Source organism: Crinia signifera, chromosome 2 (genome assembly GCF_055691185.1).
Source record: "Crinia signifera chromosome 2, ASM5569118v1, whole genome shotgun sequence".
Lineage (NCBI taxonomy): Eukaryota > Metazoa > Chordata > Amphibia > Anura > Myobatrachidae > Crinia > Crinia signifera.
In genome coordinates, this window is record NC_139218.1 from 381,478,200 (window position 1) to 381,495,049 (window position 16,850).

At 47.1% G+C, this 16,850-nt stretch overlaps 1 protein-coding gene across 1 annotated transcript in view; it reads right to left on the reverse strand.

The window, feature by feature from the left end:
- The window catches only part of RAB38 (RAB38, member RAS oncogene family), a 57,792-nt gene extending 41,714 nt beyond the window's left edge, over window positions 1-16,078 (reverse strand). The window contains exon 1 of the mRNA XM_083170160.1: window positions 15,675-16,078. Coding sequence (XP_083026286.1) covers window positions 15,675-15,876 — 202 coding nt within the window. The 5' untranslated portion in view covers window positions 15,877-16,078. The remainder of the gene's footprint in view (window positions 1-15,674) is intronic.
- Window positions 16,079-16,850: the final 772 nt, after the last annotated feature.

Consider the following 16,850-nt stretch of genomic DNA (forward strand, 5'->3'; position numbering starts at 1 on the left):
AGATGGCAGTGTTTCTGAGCCTCATGGACACAAAACAAATATATATATATATATATATATATATATATATATACTGTATATAGATGATATTAATTTTTTATTTACAGTTTCTTATATAGCTGCGTATTCTGTTGCGCTTTGCAATTGGAATCAACAGTGATAAGATAAACTGGGTAATCACAGACAGACATAGAGGCAGGCATATATAGATAACCCTGCTCGCATATATATAGATAACTAATGACATTGTTTCCGTAACGTTTTAGTGTACGCTGATATTTAAAACTCATGGTATCGTTGCTGGAACACTGGAACCAAGGGCGTAACTACCATAGGTGCAAGGGGTGCAACTGCTATGGGGCCCAGAGCTGAAGGGGGCCCATTTTTGCTGTGTAAGTAATGTTTTACATACATTTATCACCATCAGTTGCTAAATAGGGGGCCCTTACAAACTTTTGCTATGGGGCCCACGAATGTCTAGTTACGCCTCTGACTGGAACGACTATGAAAGTCTTTCTGATCCTGTTCTCTATCTGAGCTCTCCTATGACGGCCGCCTCTTATGAAATGTTGTGGAACAAAAACCTTCTTGAGCTGCTGATGTAAAATATGTTGTGAGTGTGATAAGCTGAACGGGATTACAACCTCGCAGCTCCATTACTATGAATGAGACTCGTCTTATGTTTTATCAAGGCAAGTTAATGCGTAGTCTATTTACATTATTTCCTTACATTTTATCAAAGGGGATGTTTGTCTGTTGGCATGGATAATATATCCTTCATGCCTATTCCAGCAAGATCAGAGGATACTTAGCTATGGTTTGGTGCACTTGTTTGCAGGCGATCTGTATAACAGGAGGCATGGGTGATATATATGAGTGTCCCAGGGACGGGGCTGCAGCACAGTTGAAAATTCAAATAGGAAAGCCACACATACTGCCACCAACTGCCATTCCAAACTGACTCACTGCTGGCGGTTGGTGTTTCTCCCCTATTTGAATTTTTAACCGCGCTGCAGCTCCCCACTTGAGATGCCACTAGCTACTACTGTATATTGAAAAAATAAAAAAACGAGACACACCAGAGGTGTTTGTTGCCAAACCCAGGGGCGTAGCCAAATGTAATAATTATTATATACTATAATAATAATAATACAAATTTATTACTAGATTTCCTGGTACTTGTGTATTATCACGGCGCCCGGTTTTATCTAAATCGTATACAATATCGCATATGATTTTGTTGGCGATTTCGCGGCCGATTTTCGGGCGATTTTCCACGATTTCCTGCCGATTTGCATGCTATTCCATCCTTGCACACCCCCATTATCCAAGTCAGCCAGAAGCGTGGCAAGCGGACGCGGTACGCGTCCTCCCTACTTGTTCAAACCCCCACTATCCACGTCGGCGTGGAATTGATTTTATAAAGCGTGGCGAGCACAGCGAGCCACCGTGCCCGAAGCGTGGCGAGCGGACGCGCAAAATGATCCTGAAGCGCGGCGAGCGGACACGGAATACACGTCAAGTAATCCGTGTCCCCTGGCGGGGCTCGCTGCGCTCGCCACGCTTCGGGATAATTTTACACATCCCCTCACAGGGCTCACCGCGCTCGCCACGCTTTATAGAGTCAACTCCATGCCGACGTGGATAGTGGGGGTATGAACAGGTCGGGAGGACGCATACCGCGTCCGCTCGCCACGCTCCGGGCTGACTTGGATAGTGGGGGTGTGCAAGGACGGAATAGCATGCAAATCGGCCGGAATACACCGCAACTCGCATGTAAAAATCGGATGCGATGTAGCGGCCGATTTTTTGCCCGATTTTTGGGTGCCCCCCTCCTCTCTCAGGTTCTAATTAACATGTGCCCCCTTGCATCATCTTATTCATAAGTGTGCGCACAGGAGATGCCGGACATTAGGAGGACACCCCTAATGGCCGGGACACCCGCAACGCCTGCTTCCCGGCCGACCACCTTACGTGGAAGATGACGGTCCCTCCGTTGACCATTGAAAGATTTCTCGCCCCGGCCACATGTGAGGGGATGTAGCACTCACATGCAAGTTTGGGGGGAGGGGGGGTGGAAGTTTGTCACTTACCTGTTCCCTAGGCTGCGAGTATATACAGCTTAGCAAACAAGTCTGAATTAGGCCCATGGTTTTATCCATTTGAAAACAAATGTGCCCTGCACTCAGGTCTGAATTACCCCCGTATGGGCTGATCTGGAGTAAAGCACGCAGGGTCCCCAACAGTTCCAACAAACTAATACAGGAGCATATCTACAGTATGGGGGTTATTCTGGTCCGTTCGCAAGGACCGTACGTTCGCACGGAAACCAGCCTTGCGAATCAACCAGAATAAGGTCCATTATGTTACAAAATATAATATCCAATTACGGTTATTATATAGTAACATAATTGTGTGCTAATAATGTTCCCCAGTGTGAGATCTGCATTGCTGAAATCCTCTGACAATTCTAGATCAAATTACTGTCTAACGCGCTTTATCTGGGACCTCGTAAATTATAACCTTTGCGAATCAAGAGTCTTAATTATGCAGAATATTCCATCAAGCCTGCGAGTAAAATCCGCTCACAAGACGTCGGCAGCCTGTTGGGATAATTTGATTCTCCAGGAACTCCCACTGAGATATTATTTTCACATGATTTGTGCAGATATTCCTGACGACGGGCGTATTAGGATGACACGCACAGATTATAACGACAGTACGGTTCTGTTTAGGAAACAAAAACACACGATGCAAGAAAAGCGTGCAAACAAACCGGAAATCAGCCCTCTGGTTGTCTGGTCGGCCTCGAGACGGAAAACGCAGATGGAGTAGATAAGAGTGTCTCATATTTAGTCATGGAGAGCAGCAGTTACAGTACGCACACGACACGTCACAATTGGACACTGGTGATGATGAGACTGCAAGTAAAGCGAAAAGCAAGCAACTGGGCAGGGCCATGCTGCACTGCAGGGGGGCAGATGTAACATGTGCAGAGAGAGTAAAGGTGCATACACACACACTGATTTCCATAGCTTGGGCGGGCATAGCATGGAAAGCCGTCCACTCGGATGGTAATACCAGCAGATGAATGGTGGCGGCTGGCAATGATGCGGGAGCGCGCAGCAGCGCTCACCGTTCATCGCCGGACCATACACACGGGGCGGCTTATGAGCTAAAAGGAGCTCAAAAAACAAAACGAGGTCCTGATTTCACAAATATGAGGGAACAAAGTGTTGGGGTCCCTCTGTATTTTAGAACCCAGCACTGGGCTCTTGGACCGGTCCTGGTTCTAAAAATAATCGGGGCAAGGAGAGACAAAGAGATTGGATCTCCGTACGCTGGGAGCTGCAGTGCAGCCGTTAATACTACAGAGCAGCCCGGGTCACAGCCGCTGGTAAGTGCACAGCTCAGACCTGCACATTCTATAATTGGTACTTAAAGTCAGTTTAACCGAAAAAAAGGGCTAATCTTTCAGACTAATACAAGTCATTGTAGCAAAACAAATGTGTAACATACTTTCAGCTATTTGCTTAAATTAATATAATCCTTCACAAGAATTTCACAAAGTATGGGAAAGAAAAACAGTGCTAATCTGTCTGAGCGGCATTTTCATTCACAAGTTTTACCGGCGCCTCATCGTGGAAACGATGATTAAAAATAAAAATGTAAAAAATTGTTATTAACGTGAAAGAAGAAGGATTTTATGGTTTGTTTTTCTTCCTGTGGATGTAAATGTGCCAGTAATACCCCTTTCACACTGCAGCTCTTAACCGGTATATTGCAGATTTTTTAACCTTTTAAAACGGTTAGAGCTGCAGTGTGAAAGCGCCAGTCTGCATTTACCGGTTACAAATAACCGGTACTTGCAAACGGGTAAAAAGCAGAGTCCTACACAGTACAGAGCTGTTTTTTATGCAGTGTGAACGGCTCTGAATCGGTATATAGGACTCAGGCAGCAGTGAGCACTGAGCTGGCTATCATCGCAGTGAATATTTAATGAGCGGGACCCGCTCATTACATATGCACATATGTAATGAGCGGCTCCCGCTCATTAAATATGCACTGCGCTGTCTTATGGCTCCTGTCTGTCCTGTTCTCCTAGCTGCTTTCACACTGCAAACCTGCATTTACAGTATGTGCGGTGTGAAAGGGGTATAAAACGGTAATATACCAACTTTCACCTGTAATATGAAATGGGTTTAGTGGCTCAGCCCAGTTTTAAATACCATTTCAAAATACCGGGTCTTAAACGTTTAGGCAATGTGAAAGCGGTATACCAATCCAGGAATAGACTTCAGGAGACTTGTACACTGTATATAAACAAAGAATGATATACCACGTGTCACGTAAATGCTTTGAGAATGTATTTGGGCTTGCAAGCTTCTGAAATTGCACTCCAAAAATGGCCGCCGCCTTGCCAGAGACAGACACTAGAGGTCCGGCCGGTCCAAGTTTTGATATATCTCCCCCACCTTCCTCACATAAACATAGCTGACAAAGCATGCTGAGACTTGTAATTACACTCGGTGGTGGCCCTTACGTCTGTGGAGGAGGGGGGCTGCCACGACTGCCCCCGCCTTCTGGTCCCCGCTGCCGGTCCTGACTCCCATCGTGGGACTGCCGCATGAGCAGTAACTCCTGTGGTACTGCGCATGCACTGGCCTACAGCCTCTAGAGCAGGGGCGGGCAACAGGCGACTGGCCCACCGCTTGGTGCTGCTATATGGCGGCAATGTGTGCGCGTGGCATAGTACTGTGTAGCCGACGCTCAGCCTGTGCGTAGCAGGCGCCAGGTGCGGCCCGGCTCATGTGTGAAGGGCCGCAGGACTACGCCACACGCACACACAGCCACCATCGGACACAAATACAGCAGCGCCGAGCCGCCTGCCCGACGCATGTCACTACAGCCACAGCAACGCCGCCGAGGATGGGTGAGTGGCCTTGAATGAATAAGGCTGCAATAGGCATCATTTTTCGAGGCTGGTGCGCAGGTGTTTGGAATGTCTAAAGAGGGGAAGGGGTGTGTCATTATTAATGGGGGTAGGTCTGTGGCATTACTAATGGGGGCAGGTGTGTGGAAATGTGAGGGGCATGTGTGGCATTACTAATGGGGGTAGGTGTGTGCAATACTAAGGGGGAGCTGGTGTGTGGCATTACTAATGTAAAGTATAAGGGGCCTACTATTGTGTTGCATGATGTGTAAAAGGGGTATATGGTGTGCTACAATACATTCAAAGACCCCTTTTGAGTGACCACACCCCCTATTTCTGGAGTGCGGCCCTCGAATATCTGCTGGAAGTATTAAGTGGCCCCCCAGCTGAAATAATTGCCCACCCCTGATCTAGAGGCTGGTTTCACTTTAGTTGGAAAGACACAATTTGTCTCTTAACTTACTGTATGTACACAGCACGTTTGTGCATTTCTGTCTCATACAGTATAAGATTATCCATACGAAAATGAAATCCATTATGTGAAGTTTAATATGTAACAAAATATAACCAATTTTCCCACAGCGAGCAATGTAATTTGTGGCTTGTGCGCTACATAACATGAATTAAGCACGAGCACGTATTTTTGCGCTGTCATCATTTATGACCTTTATTAATTAATAACGATAATTATGTATTTACAAGTTTTACATACGCGTAATTCCAACAGAAGGTGAGACAGAAAACTACTCCAATGCCACGTTCCTTTCTAGTGAGTTTATAACATTATATACCATGGAGACCGGCATAAAGATACGATTCAATGGGAATAAATTGGAAACTGGTTTCTTGAACAATAATATATGACTGGCAGTGGGAGAGAGACAGCCGGGGATCCCCCTGGGGACCGGGGTGTAAGAGCCGGACTGTTGCACACAGTTACGGGGTGTGAGCTACCGGCATTAATTATCGCTCTCTGTCAGCCTCACCTCATTAAATTACTTTTACTACTGTCTTGACATTGAGTTTAATAATTCATGATACTAATGCGCGATAGGCATCGTTCTAATGATTTCTAGTCTATTAATTACAGTATTACTGGGTGCTAGCATATGTGAGAATGGTGTGCAATAGCATTTCATAATGGGCAGACAGGGATCACAAAGCAGGGGACACAAGTAAAAAATCGGACCAGGACAAAACCCGGAATGTCGGACCAGGCATCAAGCTTTGCATTCCGAAGATTGTAGTGTCCGGTCCGGTGGGGTGTCCCTTCCTTGGGGTGTCTTGTCCAAGGGGATGCCTGGGATAGCTTTCACCAGGGACATGGGGAAGGGGAGATTACATGGGGAAGGGGATTTTGCTACATGCCGGGACCATACAGGGAGGCTTTATTCTCTCCCTGGTGGCAGGTGTCACAGAAAGCCCCCCCCCCCTTCACCCCGGACAGGACACTCCCAGAGAGGACACCCCCTGAACACTACAAGCTCCGGAATGCAGAGTTTGATGTCCAGTCCGGGATTCTGGGGTCTTGTCTGGGTCCGGTTTTTACCCATACCCACAAAGCAGCGATAGTATACACTAAGGCAACAAAAGTCTCCATCATTCGCTGTCCACATAACTGTTGTGTCTGCCGATATCACCGATGGTCTAATACCGGCGGCGGGGATGCCAGCGCTCATAATACCAATGGCGGAATCCCAAAGGAGGGAATTCCGACAAGGGTCAGGTGAGTATACTTACCTTCCCACTGTAGCCCCCAACTCTCCTTCCCTGCAGCCTGACTCTACCCCTCCCCACTGGTGCCTAACCCTTACCCCTGCAGCCTAAACCTAACCCCCCACCCTGCAGCCTAACACTAACCTCCTTCTAAGACTTACTAAGATAGCGCGTGCGGGGGGGACGTGGTGTCCATGTCGACTGTGTTGACATTTGGGGCAAAAAAAGTGAAAACCCCCATGTCGACATAATGCTTGTGTCGACCTAATGACTTGTTGACCTAATGCTTGTTGCTGTCTATTCAATGATCCATACCCCTTTCCAAAGTTTGAGTAGTTTCCATACACACAGAGTTTTAAAATAACTGTTTTCGATTCGGTATTTAAGCCACCCCAAAAATATTGTTCTCAGACGTTGTATCCTTTCTCTGATAGATTGGAATGTCCCTGTCACGGCCATCACACTCCAATGGTCCACTTGTTGTCACATACCCTGAATTTCAGTGGTTTATATGATTTCTTCTGCAGTTGGAGCAGGAAGCGGAATCATATGACCGGGCAGCACATGACCAGCGGCATCTCACACAAGTCTACATTGTGTAAGAGATATTATATTGGTAATTATGTGCAGCACTTTCTCTGTTACTGTCCGCTTACATAAAGCAGGAGAATAGCTCCTTCATAGCCCTGCGAATAAATATGAAACCACTTCCCATCGAATGCCCCCCCCCCCCCCCCATGTGTGCACTGCTGCATAAGTCATGACTTGCTCTGCGCTGTGATCGCCATGGAAAGATCAGGGCCGCTGATGACATCATTGGCGCTCCCTCCCAATGGCCGGGCCTGCCTGCGTTTGTCTATGTCGACATTTGGGACAAAAAAAATGCAAAAACCGCACGATGACCTTTTCATTGTGACCTTTAAGCAGTCGACCATATGACCGTTACCCACTTATTGCAAATGAACCAATTGCAGCTAAAAGTATTAAGGTCCATACACACTTAGCGGCTTTCCCCCTGCCCGGCGCTGTCAGTGGGTGGGTGGATGGATTTGCATAGTGCAGCGCTATGCAAAGCCATCCTCAAAGGCGCTCATCTGCTGGTAATACCAGATGAGCAGCTTTCCCGGCAATGTTGCGGGAGCGCGCAGCAGCGCTCACCTCTCATCGCCGGCGCATACACACTGGGCGGCTTTGAGCTGAAAGATGCTCAAACTTGCTGTTTTGAGCGGCTTTCAACTCAAAGCCACCCAGTGTGTATGGGCCTTTCGCACCAAAGCCAATAGACCAGCTACAGTATATATATAACAATATCACATGGTGGATACCATTGTGAGCACTGAAAGTACATTTTGCTTTGATATGTGCAATATAATCATTTGACTGGGCCCGTGTGCGGTCTCTGTGTATGACAATAGACTTACTATGTTCCAATCCCGTGACGCAGAGAGCTACGCGATCAGTAAGCCTGAGGCGGTTACTATCACTTGTTACATAGACGACATGTGTTACACCAAAGGTCATTAGTGACCCTGCAAAGTGCAAAACCGCTTACATGTGCACAAGGGAGTCATACGGGTGATCTGCATTTAGGATGCCGACATTCAGAATACCAATGCCGGCAACCCAAAGGAATCTTACTTATTTTCCCCTACCCCTCTAACCCCACCCCCTGCAGCCTTGCTGCCTATACCTGACCCTCCCCACACTTACCTTACCCCTGCCCCTCTAACCCCACCCCCTGCAGCCTTGCTGCCTATACCTGACCCTCCCCACACTTACCTTACCCCTGCCCCTCTAACCCCACCCCTCTGCAGCCTATAACTAACCTTCCTCACTTGTGTCTAATCTGCATACCCTGTAACCTAACTCCCCTCCCCATAGCCGAACCCTAACCTCTCACCCCCCCTGCTGCCTAACCCTAAGTTCTCAGCATTGACGGAATTTTGGCACTGGTCTCCTGGCAGCAGTCCGGATGCCGACATTGGTATTATGAATGCCAGCCTCCCGACCGTTCACTTTTGCAGGGAAAACCACGGACATGAGGCCAAGATGGCGGCATCTGTGCCACATTCAGTACTTGGTAAGGGGAGGAGTTGGTGTATTCCCTAATAAACACAGATTAGGACGAGTTGGGCACAGGGTGCAGGAATAAGATTTAGGGATTGTTGTATTAATCAGTGAGAATATTAGAGAAGAGGACCAGCGTATAAGTGCCCATATTAACCAATCAGCTTCTACAGTTCCCATCAGTTTATAGTCTATTGGTTACTTTGGACAACCTCTTCACTCTTGTACGGTAATTGAGAAATTAATTTAGAAATATAGGTTCAGTTTAATGAAACAGGATTAGATAGGGCTCATTTACAGGCCAGTTCCCCGATATCCATGAGTAGGTACTTCACGTTCTCCCCAAATTGACTTGAAGTCTTGGAGATCATTCTTATGGTGCCCACACACGCACCGATCCCGGCGGTGCGATGCTATGCGATGGGGTGCGCGCTCCCGCGGCACCTCATCGCACAGTACAAAAAGTATGTGCTGCACATACTTTTTGTACTAGCTTTTTATCGCATAGCATCGCATGCACATCGCATGCACAAGGCATACGATGCAATGCTATGTGTGCTAGTTAAGCACAGAACGCACGCCGGGATCGACGCGTCTGTGGGCACCTTAAGACAATATTTAGCAGTAAAACACATTTCTAGACTCACTTATTTTATAAAAGCGCAAGACGCAGCCTGGAACATGAGATTTAGTTAGTACTTTTAGCCCCTCTTCTGTATCTGTCTACAAATTCCGGGCATTGATTACCATTACCCGCTATTTCAACTATACCAGTATTGGCGATAGAAAATCAAACCACGCATGATGAACTAATACAATTATCATCGCCTCCCTTTCATTTTATCTGGTGCCGTAGTGGTTCCACCCAATTACAAGGACTGCACTGGTTCTGAGAAGAAGGGCGCAGCGGTGGAGGTGGGGTCTGGAGGGGGAGAATCTTTATTACTAGTCTGTGATTATCCAATGTCAAGCTTTACCTGCCTACGATATATAGTACAGGACTGTATGACAGGCAGGGCCTGTGCATATAAAAAATATTTTCTGTAGGTAAAATTAAATGAAACTAATGGTGCCCATATACATGTGAGATATTGCATGTGATCCATGCGATTTTGATAAATTGCATGGATTGCATGACATCACATGTGTCACCCGAAGTGATGCGCGGGCCCGCCGGTCAAACATTGCCAGACATTATGTGCTGCACATAATATCTATCCCATTGCCCGTGCGACCACATGTGGTTTTTAACTACATGCGATCACTCGCAATGTGACTTGCGGTGGAGGTAGTCAGCGGGGGCGGGCAGCTGTGTAACCGAGCTAGCGGAGGGTCAACAGGAGAGCTGGTGGTAGTCAATTTGAAAAGGCCCCAGGCTTTCGAAATGTTTTTTTTTTTTTTATTCTGCCGCCTGTTGCCAGCTCCGTTGCACCGCCAGCCCTCCTGTCACTAGCTGCGTTGCACCGCCAGCCCTCCTGTCACTAGCTGCGTTACACCGCCAGCCCTCCTGTCACTAGCTGCGTTACTCCGCCAGCCCTCCTGTCACTAGCTGCGTTACACCACCAGCCCTCCCGTCACTAGCTGCGTTACACCGCCAGCCCTCCCGTCACTAGCTGCGTTACACCGCCAGCCCTCCTGCTGCCTGAGGCCAGCTCCAATACACTGCCGCCCAGCCCTCTTCCAGGTGGCATGCGACATCGGGTGCACTTCAGATGGAGGGGGAGATTCTCTAAGAATCTCCGCCCCCCTTCGCCGCCCATCGCATATTTAATTATCGCATATGTTGTAACATATGCGATAATTAAGGCAAAGGACAGCTCTTGCGTTAAGAGCTGTCCTTTGCGGTGAGAGTCGCCGGGTCCCAGCAGGTCCCGGCGGCTCTCCCCTCCCTCCCACACCCGGCGCTGCTGCTGCTGCTCCGGGCTCTCCTCCTCCCTGCACCCGGAAGAGGATCAGTGCAGGGAGGAGGTCACAGGTCTGGGTAGCACAGCGCTGTGCTGCCCGGACACAGGTGAGGGGGCGATGCGGGGCGGCGGGGGGTCGGAGCGGGGCGGCGGAGGGTTGCGGTAGAAGCCCATTGGCTTCTATGGGGCATCGCCAGATTTTTCTGGCGATGCCCCCCGCCGCGGTAACCCGGCAGGGGATGCTTACAGCAGCATGGGAGTTGTATTGAAGATGGGATGTTGCTATGGGCAACCAATCAGATTCTATTATCCAGAGCCGAACTTGCCATAAGCTCATAAGGCACATGCCTAGGGGCGGCACATGTTTGGGGGCACCACTTGGATGCATGTGATGATACGATCAGCCTGAAATGTACCAGTAACTGCTAAATATCCACTGCACTGTACCACATTCCATCCTGAATAGAGTGACAATGGATAAGACATGCAGACACTGCCCCTGTAATCTGTCCTACTTAGTAAATATGCATACATAATAAAATATTTAAAAAGTCACAGTTAGTGTCTTTTTTAAATTTTATTATGGCTATCTATCAAATGCAGGCTTATAAGTAATCAATACAAATAATACAAGTAAGCAGGGGGGGGGCACAGTGGCGTAACTGTAGCCCCGCAGCCCCTGCGGTGGCGGGGAGGCGCTAAGGGACTGTGGGCGCCGATCTGCGGGACTATAGTTACTAGCCCTCCCACCCACCCAAGTAAACTTACACAGCCCCCTTACCCCTCCGCATGCCGCCGCCGCATTCAGGGTCCCGGCCGCAGCGCAGATCTTGTCCAGGCTCCATCTCCTCCTGCAGTTCACTTCTAATGAAAAATAACTATCAGAAAATGGCTGCCCCCTAACAGCAGACAGTTTTTTGGGATGCTAGAGGAGGCGCGGGCAGCCATAGGGGGTAGCCATTTTCTGATGGTCATTATAGAACTGCAGGGCAGGAGGAGACGGAGCCGGGAGAAGATATGCGCTGCGGCCGGGACCCTGACTGCGGCGGCATGCGGAGGGGTAAGGGGGGTTTTAATCTCACTTGGGAAGGTGGGTGGGAGGGCTAGGGGGGGGGGGCGGTGCTGCCGATATCGGCGGGGGGGGGGCGCTAAAATTCTTGTTACCCCACTGGGGGGGCATCTGTTATTGTTGTGTCTAGGGTCGTCCTCACCCCTAACTTCCCCCCTGCTATTATCTTCTAGAAGGTGCAACATTAATAAGAAGTAGAAATGTATTAGTTGCTAAAGGCAACAGTCCATCTTTACTAGAACCCCCATGTTTATGTCACTGTATCATACCCCCAACTTTCAGGAAGGGACGCTCGAGCGTTGCTGAAATTTTTTGGGGCGTGGCCTAGCAGGAAGTGGGCATGGCCTATTATCATTGCGCAGCCATGCCACATTTTCACCAATGTGGGGGCATGAATAGACGCTGTGCGCACGTGCAGCATCTATACACGGGTGACAGGGGTGACTCCTGTGTCCCCGCGGAGGTATGCTATATTTACTGAAATTCACTAGAACTTGCTGTTAAAGAGATATCTGTTACATATCACTGCGTAAAGTGTATTATGGTGCAGGAATTTCACACTCTGACCAGGATGTATGAGACATATTTTATTATATAATAAATAATAGTGATGATAATAATATAATAACACTGGCCAACAATTTTTTTTTTTTTTTTATGAATTAATGGTAATTTTGATGGTACTGATTCCAAATATGATATTAGTTTTCCTATATTGGCTCTAGTTTTTGAGATATTGCATATACCCTGAAATTGAACATTCCCATTAATGCTTTAGAACTTCTTGTCTTAGCAGACATGTTTGATCTTCATTGTGTTCTTACTTAGGGGCGCATTTATCATTAGAGAGCGATGCCGGCGCGGTGACATCGCTGGACATTGTACTGCGGTATCGTGCACTATCGCCGGTATTTATAAATGTTAGGGCGCAGGGACAGGGCTCCGTAAGGAGCCCGTCCCTGCGAAGCCCTGAGACGGAAGCCGGAGGGTCTGCGCATGCGTGGTAATGCGCTGCCCTCTCCCCGTGACCCCTCTGACCGCACTGCCACCAGGGCCGGTGCAAGGCCCCCGTAGCGCCCCAGGCGAGGGGGGGTGGGGCGCCCCGGTGCCTACGGGGGGGGGGGTACCTGCGGCGCTGTGTGATCTGGCGGCGGGGTCCCTGCAGTGATGCGCGCTATCCGGCAGCCAGGCGGCGGCGCGGGAAGCGCTGATAGGTTTGAAAACTCGCCGCACGCTGATTGGCTAAATCTCAGCCAATCAGCATGCAGAATGTTTTCAAACCCAGCAGCGCTTCCCGCGCCGCCACCTGGCTGCCGGATAGAGCGCATCACTGCAGGGACCCAGCCGCCAGATCACACAGTGCCGCAGGTACCCGGCACGGACACCCCTGCAGCCTCCATGCGAGAGGCGAGGGGCGAAGTGCCGCCCTCCAGTGGCTGGCGCCCTAGGCAAATGCCTAGATTTGCCTAGTGGTGGCGCCGGCCCTGACTGCCACAGTGCAATGTGTAGGGCTATCGCCATATAAGAAAGTTGGGTGCGAAGCCGGGCTGCCCGATGTTGATACATCGGGCAGCTTCGCATCTCCCATAGATGCGGGGGGATGCGGCCGACGGCGCTGCAGGGGGGATCGCAGCAGGGATCGGAGATTCCAGCTGCGGTCCCCCTTTAATACATTTAGGTGAAACTTAATATTTGCGGTTAACGTTTTCGGGGATTTAGCCGCAAATATTACTTGATAAATGTGCCCCTATATCTGGAACTTTTAGTTACTTAGGGGGTTATTCTAGTTCACTCTTTCTGACAAAATCCTTCTTAGATGGACAAAACCATGTGCACTGCAGGTGGGGCAGATGTAACATGTGCAGAGAGAATTCGATTTGGGTGGGGTTTTACTTTAAAGCGAGATCTATATTGCAGTGTAAAAATAAAGCAGCCAGTATTTACCCTGCACAGAAACAAAATAACTCACCCCAATCTAATTCTCTCTGCACATTTTACATCTGCCCCCCTGCAGTGTACATGGTTTTGTCCATCTAAGAAGGATTTTGTCAGAAAGAGTGAACTAGAATAAGGCCTTTAGTTAGTTGCAAATATGAGCATAAAAGTACACATTCCTCACAGTCACTTGGACAGATTCGCAGTTAATTTAGGTGACTATAGTGAGGAGCAAGGTGAGAGATTTCACCAAGACATAAAAGTGATGGAAAGGTACCAGGGTAGATGGGATAGGGATATGATGGCTGACTACTGTTGGGGTCTTATGCGTGACTGTGAAGATCACTCTTATCAAAGAAAATCATACAAGCAGCGTTTTTTAAAGCAATAAATGTCAAATGTTTCCCATGTTTATATGTTGTTTCATGGATGACGATTGTCTTTTTTCTCTTTTTTTCAATGGCACAAAGTAAGTGCGGTGATGAAGGGGAAACAATCTAGTGAAATGTGTGCTTGGCCTGTGATATTTAACATATTCCTGTAAATGTATTTGCAGAGAACTGTTCCAAGCTCAGCTGTCATGGACTTGAGCAGATAAAAAAAATACAGTACCTATAGTAATACTGTACAGTACAACAGAATATGCCGGCGCTATACAAATAAATGCTAACAATAACAGTAATAACATTATTAATTAATAAAACCAAGCCATATAATCTAAACAAATTATGTAATTGCAGGTATCTGATCTATCAGGTTTTTTTTTTTTGTCAAATAATAGTTTTCTTGAATAGAATCGAAGGGGTAAATTTAATGCTTCTAAAAATTAAAAAAAAAAATGATGTTGCCCCTAGCAACCAGTCTGTTTCTGTCTATCATTTCTCTATGTCATCCTAGAAAATGATATACAGAATACGGTTGCTATGGGCAACATAACCGCTTACATTTTTGAAACTTTAGTAAACTTTCCCCAAATTCTTGAACAATTTCTATTTATACATGAATATGGTCCAGATGTATCAAGCTTCAAAAAGGTGATAAAATGGAGAGTGATAAGCAGCCAGCCAATCAGCTCCTAACTGCCATATTACAAGAGGTGTTTGAAAAATGACATGTACGAGCTGATTGGTTGATTGTTTATCACTCTCCACTGTATCACTCTTTGAAGTTTGATACATCTGGCCCACAGTCTCCCATCTCTACAATGCTTGGGAGCAGATGTATTGGCATATTGCATATTACCATATTGGGGGAAAAAAATTGCATCCCGTAACGGGGATCGGATCCAAGGCTAAACAAAGATTTCATTTATGTTTCATATACACCATATGCACAGCCTGAAGGTCAATTTACAGTTAAGTTTTAATAATATAGTTTATTAACCATTTGAGTGCCAACATCTGTGAGAAAATATCCTCTAAAAATGCCAGCGTCGCTCACATTTGTTCAATAAATTCAAATAAAAAATGTTGTGTAAAAAAAAAAAAAAGATGATATTTCCTATATAGGGTAACATTACAGCTCATTATGATAAATACAAATGTTTGCTTGGCAATTTCCACACCTATTTTGACAAATTCAATCAAAGGGTTAAATAAAGTTTGTGCCCACTGAACCATCGAAAAGAGGTGTCACTATCTCTGTCACTCTCAAGAAATTCTGTATTTATGAATATTTATGAATTTTGACGTAGTCTCTCAAAATAAAAAAAAAAAAAAAAAACATTTTCTTACACTGAAACGATTTCTGAGACGTCTGATGTAATGAAAAAGTTTTAAACAAAAAGTTGACTTTGAAAGAAAATAAAAGATGACTCACTGGGTAAGGGGTATAACGATATGTACCTTATTCAGATTACCCGGTGACTAGACCCAGGGGCGTAGCTAGATATTTGTAGGCCCCATAGCAAAAGTTTGGAAGGGCCACTATATTGATAAATATATATAACACAAGGAAGGTGGGCCCCTCTCAGTTCTGGGCCCCATAGCAGCTGCACCCCTGCACCTATGGTAGCTACACCCTTGACTAGACCAACGCTTGCGTCACTCACCTGCAATGTCCCATAGCTGCAGCCGGACGACCGTGTTTGAGTCCCAGCTGAGAACTTTTAAAGCGAAATCTACCCCGATGGTGGCGCGGTAATGCGGCGAGAAGTTCTGGTGGACATATCGTTTGATGATACTGGTCTTGCCAACGCCCAGGTCCCCGATCACAAGGATCTTGTATAGGTGTTCCGTGTGGTGACTCTGCATCTTAATTCCCAAACTCCCAGCAGAATGATCCCATGCTCCGTAGAGAATTCTTGCCAGGGTCAGGAGGAGGGAAAAGGGGGAGGGATGAGGGAGAAGAACAAATAGCAAGAAAGAGACAGACCCAGAAAGAATGACACAACATGAGTTGGGAAGAGACTGTCAAAGTTTTATGTTATAAAACAAAAACATAAAAACAGTGCTAGACGTGGAAGAGATGAAAGGAGACGGATACGAGCGTTGTGGTTTACAGTAGATCAGGATAAGACTGAAGGGGCAGCGAGATGGGTATCTGAAAACGGCAAACTTGTATTTCCCAGCTCATACGCCCGTATGCCACTAGTGGCTCTGGGCCAGATGCCCTAAGCTTCAAAAGTGATAAAATGGAGAGTGATAAACAGCCAGCCAATCAGCTCCTGCCTGATATTTTTCAAACACAGTCTGTGGCATGTCAGGTAGGAGCTGATTGGCTGGCTGTTTATCACTCTCCATTTTATCACTTTTGAAGCTTAGAGAATCTGGCCCTCTGTCTGTGCTTTGCCCATTTTATAAATAAGTGCGGGTGGGTTGATGTACATATTTAAAGCTGTATGCGGACATTTTAATCCAGAGTAGTAATCGTCTGAATCCTGCTTTTATAAGGACAAATAATGCAAAAAAAGTTTTATACTACGTTACACTGACCGATGCACATAAAACGGAACATGGCTGCATGAAATATCAAGTGCATCCATGGTACGCCACCCTGCTGGACAAATCGAAAATGCAGCTTGCTTTGTCCAGAGTCCCCAGTATTTGAAGTTAGTATTACGAGTGAAGAGCACAAACCAGGTAGATTACGGTAATACCCCTTTCACACTGCAAACGCCGGGTCACACCAGGGATTTGGAAACGGGTCCGTCCCGGGAGCGACCCAGCATTTGTGGTGTGAAAGCTAGCACAGCGACCAATAAGCCGGGTCGCTGATGTCAGATGGG